General features: G+C 40.1%; 1 protein-coding gene across 1 annotated transcript in view; it reads left to right on the forward strand.

The window, feature by feature from the left end:
- Positions 1-15,657, forward strand: part of FREM3 (FRAS1 related extracellular matrix 3) — a 102,210-nt gene that overhangs the window by 32,563 nt on the left and 53,990 nt on the right. Inside the window, exons 3-6 of the mRNA XM_048509018.1 lie at positions 556-702; positions 9,901-10,131; positions 10,468-10,593; positions 14,627-14,878. Coding sequence (XP_048364975.1) covers positions 556-702; positions 9,901-10,131; positions 10,468-10,593; positions 14,627-14,878 — 756 coding nt within the window. The remainder of the gene's footprint in view (positions 1-555; positions 703-9,900; positions 10,132-10,467; positions 10,594-14,626; positions 14,879-15,657) is intronic.

Genomic DNA, 15,657 nt, shown 5'->3' on the forward strand with positions numbered 1-15,657 from the left:
AGTCAGTGTAGTTATTCTAAAATACTCCTCCCAATTTTCTTGAATAGGAAAACTTTCCTTTTTCCAATTGGATATAAGTGACTCTTGCTGCAGTTGATAAGTACAGCAATAAGTACAGAAATCATAATTCGGGGGGGGGGGTGTTGGTATATGATACTTTCAGTGATCATTTCTATAGTCCCGTTTTGGTTTCTTGTGACCCCTGAAAAGCTTTCCCTAGTGGTTTTGGAACCTTTTGGAATAGGCTGCAGAGAACTTCCAGAAGAATGGGCAATCAGTGGAAGTTGCCCAGTTGCATTTTTGTGAGTCCTTGCTTCAGTCGTGTGGGATGGCTAGTGTCAGTTTCCCTCTACCTGTAGTTCTCTATTCCAATCGCAAGGCTTTTGTGGGGGGCTTGGCAGGCTGCAGGAAAAGAGAGAACCATTTATGATTTTGTAGTATTCAACCTGTTAAATTTCCTAATGAATTTACATTTCAAGTTTAAATAATTCTTTCTCCTCTTTAAGGTTACATGTTTGATATGATCATATTCATGTTTATTTCAACGAATTTCAGGAGGGAACAAGTTGAAGAGCCAGCCATTCCGTTTGAACTGGGCTTGGATTTCTCTGGAAAGGGAATACTACATAATAGATGAAGACTCCAAGGTTCTAGAAGTAACCCTGAAACGTAGAGGATATCTGGGAGAGACATCATTCATTAGTGAGTAGTTTTGAGCCATCTTATTATCAAAAGTGAAACTATATCTTTGTTATGGAACCCTATTATTCACCAAGTAACAAAATGTGGACGTTAATCATTAAGAATTAATGGAATATACTATGCAAACTATTTTTGAGTTTGGCTGTGGTGGTTATTGTATGCTCTGTATTGCCCCAATATTTTCTGATTTACTGATTTTGTGTCCTGTGATTTTAACATGGTCAAAAATTGTGAATAAAGAGTGTTATGAGTATTTTCAGGCTTACATAACACCTGCTACTCCATTAGTGTTATTATTAGGAACATTACTTATTGTTCACTTCGACTTATAGGAAATGTGCCCATTCTTATCCTTGAGTTTCACTGAACTGTTGGACTAGTTGTGTTAGTAGAGATGTATCAGGACTTCAGAAAAGTAGGGAGCAATTCTAAGCAAGTCTACTTAGAAGTAAGTCCCACCTTATTCATTAGGGCTTACTCTCAGGAGAGTGCCCTTAGGACTAGTTACTTAGAAACAAGCAGCCATTCAATCATGGCTTGAGCTATTTGACCTCTTTAAAAATAGGTACAATGAACAGCCAAAATCCACAATGACTGGGGCAGAGAGCTAATTGTTAATGTTTAACAGTTATAAAAAATCAGTGAGCTTTCCCAGTTTCAGCAAGATTCTTGATTTGTTTAACTGAGGTTCACTGAATTCTCCTTATAAACTGAGAAAAGTAAATAAGAAACACTAAATGTCTTTATCAGATGCTTTTGAAAAGTATTTAGATAAATGTAAAGTGGAACATTCCAACCTGCTATTGGATATTGTGTTGGGGCAAGGGTGATTTCAAAACACATTTGCTGTTAAGGCTCACGGTGTGTGAGAGTGAAGCTGAGGTGCATGGGCTTTTTGCATATGAACATGTGTAGACATCCTTTTTTCAACTGCTCTGCAAAACTGAGTTTAATTGCAGTGAAGAATATGCAATGTAGTCTGTCAAAGAGTATCTCCTTCACTGATGACTTTGCTGTAGCTGTGATTCCTGCAGCTTTTTTCTAAAGGCTATTTTGCTTACAGTAAGAAAAATAATGAGGTTCCCAACCCTGCATTTCTTTCTGTGTGCTGCTGCAGGTATGGAAAGCTTCAGAAGAAAACTGGAGGGCAGTTCTTATTTCCTCAGCAAATATTTTGACCCTGTGTTTGCTTGCCTGACATCTAGGCCAGCCATAAATCCCACTTTTGATTAAACTTAGAACCAGCCTGTTTTATCTTAGATATAATCTGGATATCCCCTATTCATAGCCCTTATTGCAGCATAACCATGTGGTCTGTTGCAGGGGGAAGAGCGGAGAGACTTCCCTGTGGCTTGTACAAGCGAAGTCAGATGCTGTCCTATTCATATGATGAAAGTTGTGAGACATAACAACTCATCTGAACTAGGAAGAAGAAAAACCTAGGAATAATCATTATTTTAAAAAGGGACAGATAATAGTAAGGAGATAGTCAGAACAACCTTGATCACACAGATGTTGCTTTAGAGCTACCTACCTAGAAATTACTATGAATTTACAGATAACTGTCAAAAGCCTTAATGGTTCCATAAGGCTGACAGGTTGATCAAAAACCAAACCACTATGCCTTGAGGTATGAAATGTCACAACCTCAGAGTAACACTATCACCAGCCCTTAATTAACCTACCAGCCAGGCATTAAGGACAAAGTTGCCGAGGACGGAGCCTTTCAGTTCCTCCTGCTGTCCCCAGAAGGCTGCCGGCTAAGGAGTTTGGTCTGAGTTCACTGGACTCCTCTTGGGTTCCCTTCAACCACACAGCAATTGTGGGGGAATGACTATTAAAAATAAAGCGCAGCCTGTTTGGGATTTTAATTATGCAACAGGGAAGGAAGGGCTCCTCGCTCCTGTCCCGAGCCATTTTCTGTTCTGAAACAGTGGTGAGGGAGTTCTTTTCCCATTTTTGCTGCTCTGTGTGATCATGTGGAGCAGCAAAAATGGGGAAATACTTTCCCTCCAGCACTGGAAGGGGATGGCAGTGTTGTGAGCCCCCAAAAATATATATTTTATTTTTCAATGGCCATTCCCTTGCAGTTGTTTTGTGATTGTGGGGAATTCAAGATGGACCCAGGAATTTGAACCTAACTCTTTAAAAAGTGAATATTTAGTTTGCCCCTGAGGGTTGGAATCAGTTTTAAGGGAGAAAGAGCAATAACAGAACAAGCATTCAAATCAAGTTATGTAACTTGAGAGCAGACTTGTTAGAAAATAAACTCTTGAGTTCCTGATGCCAATTTGGAGATAGTTGAGGTAGGATTATTATACCTCTTTAGATCTCTGTTATATATGCACTGTGTTAGATAGCTCTTAAGTCTTTTATGTTATGTAGTTATTCTTTTTTCATGTTTTTTATTTTAAAAAATGCAAATCAAGGTCAAGTGTTTGGAATATGCTGCCACAGGAGGTGGTGATGGCCACTAACCTGGATAGCTTTAAAAGGGGCTTGGACAGATTTATGGAGGAGAAGTCGATTTATGGCTACCAATCTTGATCCTCTTTGATCTGAGATTGCAAATGCCTTAACAGACCAGGTGATCGGGAGCAACAGCCGCAGAAGGCCATTGCGTTCACATCCTACATGTGAGCTCCCCAAGGCACCTGGTGGGCCACTGCGAGTAGCAGAGAGCTGGACTATATGGACTTTGGTCTGATCCAGCTGGCTTGTTCTTATGTTCTTATGTTCTTATGTTCTTAAGTGACTTTGTAGCTGAGTGGAGGGCTACTGCGATGGAAGGTTGCTAGATCTGTTTCCTGATAGACATTTGACCATTCAAGTCCAAGCCCAACTGCTTTTCCATTGAAAGGGTGGCAGAATATACCTCACATAATAAAGCACACAGCCAGGAAAAAAGCAACACAATCTACTACAGATACCTTTGCACAGCCCAGAAAAAATCCTTGGCAGGTGTGGTGTAGCTGACTAAAACCTCTTTAGCAATGCAGAGCAGCTTAGGGAAAAAAGTCAAACCATTTCCCTTGCCAGACTTCACCCCCAAGATTTTTTGACACCTTTAAAAAACAAAAACCCATAACTGTTCGCTGGCCAAGTGTTAAGAATAATCTTGTTTGAGCAGAGTTGTACTGAATCAAGACTCTCCTGTGTATTGCATTAAGCATTACTAAATGGGTCTGAAGTATAAGAACTGAAGGAACAAATGTCAGGAAAGAGTTTCACACTTCACAGCTTTCTGGAGCTTCTTGCAGGATATCAGATTCTCTCAGGCTCACGTGAGGGATTCAGCATGACAAAGGTTTATTATTCTTGCAAAGAGGTAAAGTTTCCTAACTGATGATGTCAAACTATAATTTAAACAAAATATTTCAGTTATTTGAGCTGATGCTGAGTTAAAACGTTAATGAAAGCTTCCTAGATGCTACATCAAACTTGAATTGTACTTACTTCTTTGTTTTCAACTACCCACAGTCATCAAATAACATTTTAAAAGTCAGAATAAGAAAAAAATACCTATAAGACACAACTGGCATAATTTCCTTATGTGAGATTGTTTTGGTATAGAAAAGTATGTCACCTTCTTACTTGGTTTTTAAGAAATGTATTTTAATGCTTTCATTATTGTGGGTTTTATGACACTGAGTAAGTCAAAGTTGCCCTGAAAATAAAATAGCTAGCTGTTCAATCCATTTTAGAGACTGCTAAATGGAATTATCAGTAATAGTACAATGACAGAATCAAGAACCTTTGAAATCTCTTTTTGAAAAGTTTTCTTTTGGTGATTAGAGCAGTACTATTAAGGCACAGTTGTAGTCATACTTCAGTTTTCAAGCTAGATCAAAGGTTTAAATTGAAGGTGGCTCTTGGAGGTGAATTTTGCGTATAAAGTGCTGTCAAGTCTCAACCAACATATGGCAATTCTATGGTTTTTCAATGCAAGTGATTAAGCAGGGTGGTTTGCTATTGCCTTCTTCGACAAAGTCTTCCTTGGTGATCTTCTATCCAAGTACCAACCTTGCTTTAGCTTCCAAGAACTGGTGAGACCTATGCTACCGGTCCTCATCCCCAGTGAATGGTTAGGTTGGTATTAAACGATTAAATGATTATTGGATGTTAATGTTTTTAGCAATGTGAGCTATCCAGCATGAGTTACCTTTTAATGGAAATCACAAGAAAAATCACCAACACTTTTGTGAGGTAGCTAATAGCTTAAACTACTAATAATTACAAATTAGATTACTGATTTGTCCTAAGCGGAGTTACACTAATTCCACTGGTTTCCCAGGCTTGGAAGGGTGTAACTGTTTAGGAGTTGCCCAGGAAATCAGTGGGTACAGATTCTATTGTTCTGATGGGAAATGGAGCTGTTGTGTGGCTGCCCTGTATCAAGTACTACAAGGAAAGGCTAAGGGCCTTGGTGGCCGACTACAATGGGTATTCAGAAGTAATCATAATAGGAGATATGAAGGCAATCATCAATTCAAATAAGGACAGATCAAAAAACACTAAAAGAGACAAACTTACTAAAAATGTGTTTTCATGTATGACGTTACTGAATTTAGTGGATTCGTGGCGTGTTAAAAATCCAAACATGAGAGATTATACCTTTTATTCAGATAGACACCAGTCATATTCAAGAATTTACATATGCATAAGCATAAGCATTTTATTGTCATTGTGCACGCACAACGAAATTTACAGCAGCATTCCTCGATGCACACAATTTCAGACTCATACAATTTCAGACTCATGCAATTTCAGACTCATACATCATCATCCTCCACCCATCCCTACATAGCCCCAAATACATCAATATGAAGCAGCGGAGTTTAGCATAGCCACAGCTCTAGAGTAGAAGCTGTCTCTAAGCCTCTTTGTCCTAGTTCTGAGGGCCCTGTATCGTCTGCCAGATGGTAGCAGTTTAAAAAGAGAGTGTGCTGGATGAGACGGGTCCCTTAGAATATTTTGGGCTTTATTTAGACTTCGGGCATTATAGATTTCTTCCAAGGAGGGGAGAGGGCAGCCGATAATCCTTTGTGCAGTATTGATCACCCTTTGGAGGCGCCTTCCTATTACGCCACCGTGCAACTGGAGAACCATACACAGATGCAGTAGGTTAGGACCCTCTCTATAGCACAGCGGTAAAAGGACACCAGAAGTTTTCCATCTAGTTGTTGCTTCCTTAAAAGTCTCAGAAAGTACAGTCTTTGCTGGGCTTTCTTAACCACCTCGGTAGTCTGTACTACCCAGGTCAAATCCTCTTTAATCATAGCAGCCAGGAATTTAAAACTAGCCACCCGCTCCACTTGATCTCCATTTATAGTCAAGGGCTGAATTTCTGAGCTATTCCTTCTATAGTCCACTATGAGCTCCTTTGTCTTGTTAGTGTTAAGAACCAGGTTATTTTCCCTGCACCATGAGAGCAGTCGGTCCACTTCATTCCGATAGAGCAGACACATCCTCACCAGAAATGAGCCCCACCATCGAGTTGTCATCAGCAAATTTGATAATGGTGTTACTATGATAGACAGGAGTACAATCATATGTATAAAGGGTGAACAGTAAAGGGCTCAACACACAGCCCTGTGGCGTTCCCATATTTAGAGTAAGAACTGGGAAACCCGATTTCCCAGTCTAACCCTCTGGGAGCGTCCAGACAAAGAAGTCCCTAATCCACAAACAGATTGAATGTGAGAGTCCAAGATCCACAAGTTTTGTCACCAGTCTTTGTGGCGAGATTGTATTAGCGGAACTAAAGTCCGCAAAGAGCATTCGCACATAATTCCCCTGCTGTTCCAGATCGTCAAAGCTGTGTGGAGGCTAATGGCAATGCGTCCTCCGTAGATCTATTAGTCCGATATCGCGAACTGATGTTTATCAAATGTATCTGGAAAGGCAAGAACTAATATGCCTATGGACCAGTTTTCAAAACACTTCATGATGATGGGGGTGAGTGCCACTGGTCTATAATCCTGAAGATTGTCAGCAGGAAATCTCTTTGGTAGTGGAACAATGGTGGAAGCTTTCAAACAAGATGGAATGGTGGACTGGGATAAAGATCGATTAAAGATCCCAGTAAAAACACCAGCCAGTTGGTTAGCGCATTCCTTTAACACCCGACCGGGAATACCATCTAGTCCAGCAGCCTTCCTTGGATTCACAGGCCTCAAATCTTGCCTCACCTCATGTTCCTCCACAGTGAGGTGTGAGCTGTATCACCTGGTGGCTGTGTGTCATCTCCTTCTGATAGACCTGTTTCAAAGCCCGGGCAAAAAAGGATTTAGCTCCGCCATGCAAGAATCCCCAGCCACAGAAATGTCATTGTTTGGTTTATGGTTGGTAATTTGTTGAATTCCCTGCCACACCTGCCTCATGTTGTTATTATTAAAATAATCTTCAATTTTCTCTTATAACTCATCTTGGCTTGTCGAATGCCTCTCTTGAGACTGGCTCTCGCCGCACTATACTTTGCCTCATCACCAGATCTGAAAGCAATATTCCTGTCATGCAAAAGTCGCTGAACCTCCCTTGTCATCCAGGGTTTATGGTTGGAGTAAATCCGGATCAGTAAGAGTGTCTGTGCAGTGGGTGATATAACTCAGAACAGCAGTGGTATACTCCTCCAGATCTGGGTGGTAGAAAACATCCCAATTTGTTGTCTCAAAACAATCTTGAAGTAGTTTAGAGGCATCATCAGGCCAGGATTTTACAGTCTTTATTACAGGCAACACCCGCCTCCCAAATTGGAATATATGCTGGTGCCAGAAACAGTGATAAATGGTCCTGACTGACCACAGAAGTGTGGTAACTGTATCACCTTGTAAGAGGCATCCTTGATGTTGGTATACACTTTATCCAATGTATTGGCTCCTCTAGTGGGGCACCTGACATGCTGGTAGAGTTTAGGGAGCACTGTTTTTTAAATTAGTATGATTAAAGTCTCCTCCTATAATGAGCACAGCATCAGGATGCTTTTTCTGCTGGTTTTCAACAATGTTATACAGAGAGCTCAAAGCTATGGCAGCATTAGCATCAGGTGGAATGTATACTGCAATGATGATAACCACACTAAACTCCCGTGGCAGATATATGGGTCTGCATCTAATAGTCATACTTTCCAAATCCCTTGAGCAGTGACCCCCTGTGATGCTTGCATTAGTGCACCAGCTTTTGTTCACATAGAGATTTAAACCCCCTCCTTTATGCTTCCCAGAATCTTTACTACTTCTGTCCTGCCGGAAAGAAGTGAAACCAGATAGTTCAACTGCTGAATCGGGAATGTGTGAGTGAAGCCAGGTTTCTGTAATTAATAAAACACAGCTGTTCTTGCCAAATCTGCTCTTCACATGATGGATTTCCAAAACTTTATTGATTAATTTAGAAAAGACGGAAATAAAACCAAAGTTTTATGCAGATCGCAACCCAATCAAAATAACATGGCAGCTAATGAGGAAAGGTATGGAGGCTAGAAAATAATATTCTACTGCAAAAAGAAGTAGTTTAAAAATTAGAAGTAGTTTTAAGAAGAAGATTTGGATGATTTTTTAAAAAATAAATAGGACCAAAGGAATGTCAAATAAACAATTTGGAAAACAAGTGAAGCATATATGAGAGGAAAGCTAATAGCAATTACTGCCAAACAGAAGAAAGACAAAGGGAACAAAGGGATAACATTTTAATTAGAATGAAGATTTTGGATGAACAGCATAAAAGACCTTGGACAAAAAAGTGAAAGAAATAAAGGTGTTGCGGAATCAATTAGATTTACTTAAAACTGAAAAATGCAAAAGAAGCTGAAATTTTTGAAGCAAAAAACATTTGAACATGTAAACAAACCAGAAAGATTTCTAGCATACTGTCTAAGAAAAGAAATGGATAAAAAGAACAATTACTGGTGTTAAGAAGAATAGTAAAACTACTCACTCAGGAAAGAAGATACAAGAACAGTTTGTCTCTTTTCAGAACTATATAAAAAAAGAAATGACAAGGAGGAAACACTAAGACATCATTAGGATGTTGTGGGTTTTCTGGGTTGTATGGCTGTGTTCAGTAGTATTTTCTCTGGAAGTTTTGCCTGCATCTGTGGCTGGCATCTTCAGAGGATCTGGTGCCACCCAGTAAAGCCCTCAAAACTTCCATCTACTGAAGTGGGGTGGGTGAAATTGTTTCTTTCCCTTGCCCCAAAGCCATCACAAGTACTGCCTTAGTCTCAAATCCCTGCTGTGGCTTGAGGACAACTGATTGATTTATTCGATTTTTCGGCCTCTTTTTCCCAATGGGCTCCTTTTTAGAGTGCCTTCCACTTAAGGAGTGGAAACCTTGTTCCCTCTGCCCTTCATTTCAAAGTAATTACAGGTGGGGGAAAATTGAACTAACAGCCCAGGTGCCACAGGGCATGGGTTCTTTGAGGCCAACTGCTCTCTGTAGTCCTATAAACTGCAAAGGTGTGGTCCCACTTATGATGAAAAGGATCTTTCAGGGAAGGAATAAAATTAACTACAGGTTATTTTTTTTTTACATATTTCACACCCATTCAATGGCAACAGAAAGGTTTCTACAAAGTTACTTGAAAAGTAGATGTGGTGCATATATCTGATGTTTCTAGTGTTTGAAACACAGACCTCTTCTGCACTGGCCATTTAGAGCAGTGAGGGGCCGGTAAAAACACTGGTGTGGGGGAGGTGTTCACATTGCTGCCACTGCTGGAGCGCAGCTGCAGTGGTGAATTACCCCCCCCCCCCCGGTGTTTTCTTGACTTGCTCACTGAGCAAGTCTTTTGGACAACAAGCGAATGGCACATTTTCCCCGTGCCGCTTTTTTCCACCGCTTACCTCCTCTAGGCTGCCGTCACTCTATAGAGGCCAGGGGACCTGCCACCTGGCCTCCTTCCCTGGAGACATTGCCATGGCCACGGGAGCATGTCCCCTGTCCTCTGCTGACTGACAGCAGCCAAGTGGAGGTAAGGGGGAGAAAAATGGTGGGCCCCGTGCGAAGGCGGTCCCATGGGGTGCTGGGGCGCTGGGGCCATTTGCAGGACAACGTGCGAACAGCCCCAGGGGGTACACCAGCTGCAAGTATGCCAGTGCACCCTCGCTAGTGAAGCCTGTGCGGAAAGGACTTATAGTTTTAAAATACATTTTTAATTTAAAAGTTAATATTGTTCCTTTCCCCATCCTAATATTTATTCAGGCATTGCAACTAAAGATGGAACAGCAGAAAAGGATAAAGATTTCAAAGGAAAAGCCCAGAAACAGGTTCAGTTCAACCCAGGACAAACCACAGCTACCTGGCGAGTACGGATAATAGTAGATAATGAATATGAAGAATCAGAAATTTTCCAGATTACATTGTCAGATCCTGTAATGGCTTCCCTGGAGTTTCCAGAAAGAGCAACAGTGGAAATTGTGGACCCAGGGGATGGTATGTGATATTACCTGCTGCTGCTATAGTTTTAAGATTTGTATTTTAACTGGGGTTATTCGATTTGTTTTATTATGGTTGTTCTTGTTTTGTTGTACACCGCCCTGAGCCCTTCGGGGGTAGGGCGGTTTATCAAATCGAATTAATAATAATAATAATAATAATAATAATAATAATAATAATAATAATAATAATAATAATAATAATAATAATATTTTCTTACTATTTTTCCTGTGAATGTCCTTGTAATTCTGTTTCCATTGGTAGGAATGGAACTCTGAATATTTTGTTTTCATCTTAATTTTAACATTTGCTTTTTGCTTCTTTTTTTTACAGAATCTACAGTGTACATTCCTGGGTCTGAGTATAGAATAGAGGAAGATGTTGGTGAGCTGCTTATTCCTATTAGGAGATCTGGAGATGTTAGCCATGAATTAATGGTCATTTGTTCTACCCATGAAGGTATAGTATTGTGTTCAGTTGTTGTAGGGCTTTCACAGTGTATCCTTCAGTGGTGTGTGCATTTGCTTGTACACTAGACACTTGTAACGTGGAGTATGATTTTGTAAGAAGCCTCATGGATAAAATGTGGTCTATCCTCTGTGGGACCCCTATTTCTCTGCCATGCTTTCTTCTTTCTCTCCCTTTCTTCACCACCATTGCCATTTTTCTGTCCCTTTTCTCTCCCCAGCCGTCATTGTCTTTTTCCCATTCCTGCATTGCCACTACCTCCTTTTCTCCAGCTACTAAATGCCACTGGTGATCTTGCATAGTTCCTCAGACCTTGGTTGGAATTCTACATGTGAGGTTTTTTTAAAGCCCTTCAGTATTTTTAGTGTGTGTGTTCTCAGATTTGAAGTATCTCCCCTGACTGTACCTGGTCCCATTGTGCAGATTTCCTTGCTCCACATTCTGGCAGCCAGGTTCATGATTAGATATAAAATATAATATACATACATGCACACAAAGACATGCACACTAGCAAATTAGAACTAAAGGGTGTAGTTGCTGGGGAACATAATGTAAGCATTTTAATGTGTTTCCTGTATGAGCTCCAAACATATTTTTGTACAGAACAGATAAATTAGAACAACAGAAACTTGTATGCCTGACAAGACTACAAAACAGATAAAAATATACTATGTTTCAAGTTTATTCACAATCTTGCGTGAATTTTCTCATAAGAATAGCTTACAAATTTCTCTAATGTTGCAATCTTATGCATGCTTACGGTACATGTGATTAAGCCCCACTGAACTCAAAGGGACTAATTTCTAGATAGGAGGTCTAGTTGTTAAGTGATTTCCAAAACAGATTCTGAAAGTAATGTGCCTTGTATAAATGATGTAAAGTTAAATGCAGAAACATATACCAAATATTCTAGCTTAACGCAATGTGTGTATCTCTGTGTTTATCTCTCTATGTCATCTTTGCTTGTTCAGCTTGTTCTTACCTTAACAGGAGGCTGGTGGAAAATATATGTAAGATTGTTATTTAATTCTTTTTCTCCTTATGAGGAAACACTTTCTTCTGCGTAGTACACATGCTGAAAGACTTATACTGCATGGGTCAGACAGCTAGTCAAATTGGGCTGGTGAAGCATGACAGCTGGTGGCCAGTTTCAGACATTCAGTATGTCAGCACAGCTGTGGGATGTAATGGGAAGATAAAAAGTACTAAAGCTGGTCTGTAACGACTTTTACAGAGATTAGGTCGCTTTGGCTTCTCAGACTTTTATGTTAAATCTTACTCGGTGGCCTTCCTAGAGATAAATCGATATAAGCATGCTGGCTGATTTCAGGTTTTACCATGTCTTTTTACAATGTGACCTCTCTTTGTCTTGGAAAGCACAGTCGACTCTTATAATGTGCGGAGTAGATCATGTGAAAGTGAAGAAACTGGGTCATTCCATCTTTATTTTAACAGCTCTGTAACTAGTCCTAGGAAGAGAAGCCTAAAACTTTTACTTGCTATTAGTTGCATTTGTTTCTGGGTCCAGGGCAAACTGCTGATAGCGATTATTAAATTGTTTGCAGCCTGATCTGTACAGCCATTGAACTGGGGGGGGGTTTCAGCTGCAGGAAACTGATGAGCTCTCTGGGTATAAAGATTACTAAATTTGGTTATTTTTAAATTAATATGGCATCAACTAGAGAGAAAAAAACTTTGGACATGGCCCCAGAAAAACAATTATAGGGTAGGCTGACCAGGTGTCCCGCTTTTGGCGGGACAGTCCCGCCTTAAAACAATTTGTCCCGTGTCCCGCAGGTTTTTTCAAGTGTCTCGATTTTTGGAAGGCTTCCGCGCTGCCTTCTGGGGCACAAGGCAGTTCGGCAGCCTCCCGTGCGCACGGCCGCAGAAGCGCTCCCGTTTCCCGCCCCAGAAGGCAGTGTGCTCCTGCGGCTGTGCGCGCGGCCGCCCGCCTACCCACCCGTTCCGGTTCACAAAGGTGACCATCTTATTATTATAGGGGAACTATTATAGGGGGACTATTATTGGCTGTTATAGAGCTCCACCTCAGTGTCCTGAAGTTGACTTTGGGCCTCAGGAATCTTGTGCCCACTAGCCCCTCTTTCTGTGTGGCCCTGTTTGTTCTGAAGGGACCAAGGTGCCTAACAATGTAACTGACTTAGTCAGTTTCCTGAAAACAATCCAGATATGCCTTTAAATATGAAGTAAAAAAAAACAATCTATAAACTCTGCCACAAACTGGATCCTCAAAGAGAAGGCAGTTTTTGGTCCAAAAAATACATACAAAATTTGCACTATTAAATACATGAAAAATCAGTAATCTACTGCACAAGCAAAAAACCCCTTTGTTAAAGAAAAGCCTTATCAGTGCTCCTAAAACAAAAGAATGATGAGTTTACACAGCCTCAAACAGGCTGTTCAGGAGCACTGGGCTACAGCCTGTGCCCACTTATAAGGCATTATCTGAGTTTAATGGACTTGTAGACAGATATTCACAAGAGAAGAGATGTGTCTATGAATGCCTTGCACTGGAAGTTTCTTACATGGCTTGTACAGTGGGATTTTAATTCAAAGCAGGCTGAATTCATTTGAAAAAGAGCTGTTTTTTTTTAATTTAGCCTTACCTTACTGTGAAAACTTCCTAGTTGAAGTCCATTTCTTCTTAAGGTGGGAGGGGAAAATAAAATATCTCTCATCCAGATGGTATAATGAAACCGTAATTGTTCTTTGTGTGCTGGGGCAGATGTCCTGATATATAACGTACAATATTTAATTCTAAGATGCAGTCTTTGAATTTGGTATGTCTGGCTGTCATGGAAAAAAAATAAATGGTATGTTTATACATAGACAAGTGTAACTGTACTTCTGCAGCTTCTCTGATATCCACTGTAAGTTTTTTGGGGTGGGGGGTAAAGTAGTGATGGATGTGAAAAGTAGCAATTTAAAAACTAATATATCTTTCTACAGGTTAAAACATAATTTCAGTGAAATATATTCATCTACTATTATAACTATTAATCTTAAGAGTTTAAGAATTATGGCAAGCAGTGACAAGAAGATTATTCATCCTGTAGAAAATATGAATATTTTGTGAAATCTTTGCAACAGGACTCATGCTGAGGTTGCTTTGGCTACACTTTGAGTTTCTTTGCGAAGGGAGGCTCATCTGGTGTATAAAGCCAAGGCAGTTCACGCTCTATTTAATGTGTCTTCCATAACAGAACATGCCCTGTATTTCTGTTGTTTTGTGTGGGTGTTTTAATTTTGGTTTTAATGTTTTTCTTTTTGGTTTTAGAACTTTTAAAGATGTGATATTATGTTTTTTAATCTGATGGCCACCTTGGTGCCCTGTTGAAGGCAGATAGGAGAGGCATAAATGTCTAATACAGAATGTGGAAATATTTTTGAGCTGTATGTATATGTGTGTGGCATGGCTACTTTTTTACTGAAGAAAACCTTAGCTTTGCAAAGGAGAGTTGTCATGGCCATTGAGAAAGCTGTGCACATCTAGGGAAATTATCTTGATTTATTAAAAACACCATGTGGCCAGATCCTTCCATCTGTAGTCATATTTTATCCCATATTTAGTTGTCTGCTGGCTTATAGGTAGTTTAGAATGACAGGCAGATCTGTAAGTCGCAGAACAGACTCCACAGCCTTGTCTGGCTTATCCTGCAATTGAAAGGAGAATACAGTTTCCAAATAGTTTCTTTCCATGGCATTGTCTTCAGAATCAGCAAAAGAACTTGGCTGGCAGATGAAGCATAATGAAGTATAAGAAACTGAAATGCTCCCAAAGGTGGAGATGATTTTGTGTGAGAGAGCTGGCATAGAAAGAATGGGAAGCAGTGAGAATTCAGAAAGTAAGTTTTCTGGACTGACAACAGGTGTTTCTTTTTTAAAATAAAAATGCAGATGAGAGGGCTTCAACCCAAGGAGTCATTTGATGCAAAATGCCAGAACTCAAATCTGCCATGTAATTCTACCTTTTTTCACTGATTTCTGCTTTTCCACCCCACATTAGGCTCTGCGACTGGCACAGTTCCCTCTACTGTCTTGTCTTATTCTGACTACATCTCACGCCCTGAAGACCATATGAGCCTCATTCGCTTTGATAAGGATGAGATAGAGAAAACCTGCCGTGTCATCATTATTGATGATTCACTTTATGAAGAAGACGAAACTTTCAATGTCACTTTAAGTATGCCAATGGGCGGACAGATTGGAGCAGAATTCCCAAGCACCAAAGTGGTCATTCTGGCAGACACAGATGATGGTGAGTAGATACAATCATGTGAGATGTTCCTTAGTTCAAGAGTTGCATGATTAAAATCAGGTGGTAAAGATTTTGTTTCAATTATTCATAGACTTTTTTCAATTATGCAGACTTATTTCTATTTGATATGCATTTAAAAAAAGATTGGCAGATTACAGGTTATGCTAAATTGTGAGCAGTTTGTCCTTTGATTTGGGGAAGGGGTGGTGGTATGTCTTTTGTTTTGTTGTTTTACAAGAGTTAGCATGCTGTCTTGTAGCCCAATCAGGCCCCCAAAGGCAGCTTGGTGCATTTTACAAAATGCATTGGAGTCTGTATTTGCAGCTTGAAGTCTGATGTATGGGGCAGGGCTTCTTATCCCTTTTGTCTTGGTGCTATGTTTGCCACCTGAGTAGTAAAAAGTAGCTGGGAGGTGAGTTTTAGCAGGGAAAACAGCATAAGAGTAAAGGATTAAGAAGCATCTTTCCTTGTGTTAGTCTGACACTAGTGGTTGCAATTTCCACACCTGTATTTTGTTAAAGAAACAATTTGGTAATGATCCACATACCAGCGGAAGTCAGGTGTAGTTTGCTCTTCAGTCTTGTGAGTGTAGGTGGAAATTCATGCAATTCTGTGCAGTTATTCTGTCTGAGCCCAGTGGAATCAATGAGCTTATCCAGCAGTAACTGTGTAGGACTGCTTTCTTCTTTTTTAAAAGATCAGTTGCATATTTGACAAACGTGAACTAAAAGTCAGTTTTTGTGGAGAAACATTTTATTAACAAACTATAATGAACAGGT

Source organism: Sphaerodactylus townsendi, linkage group LG10, assembly GCF_021028975.2.
Source record: "Sphaerodactylus townsendi isolate TG3544 linkage group LG10, MPM_Stown_v2.3, whole genome shotgun sequence".
Taxonomy (NCBI): Eukaryota; Metazoa; Chordata; class Lepidosauria; order Squamata; family Sphaerodactylidae; genus Sphaerodactylus; species Sphaerodactylus townsendi.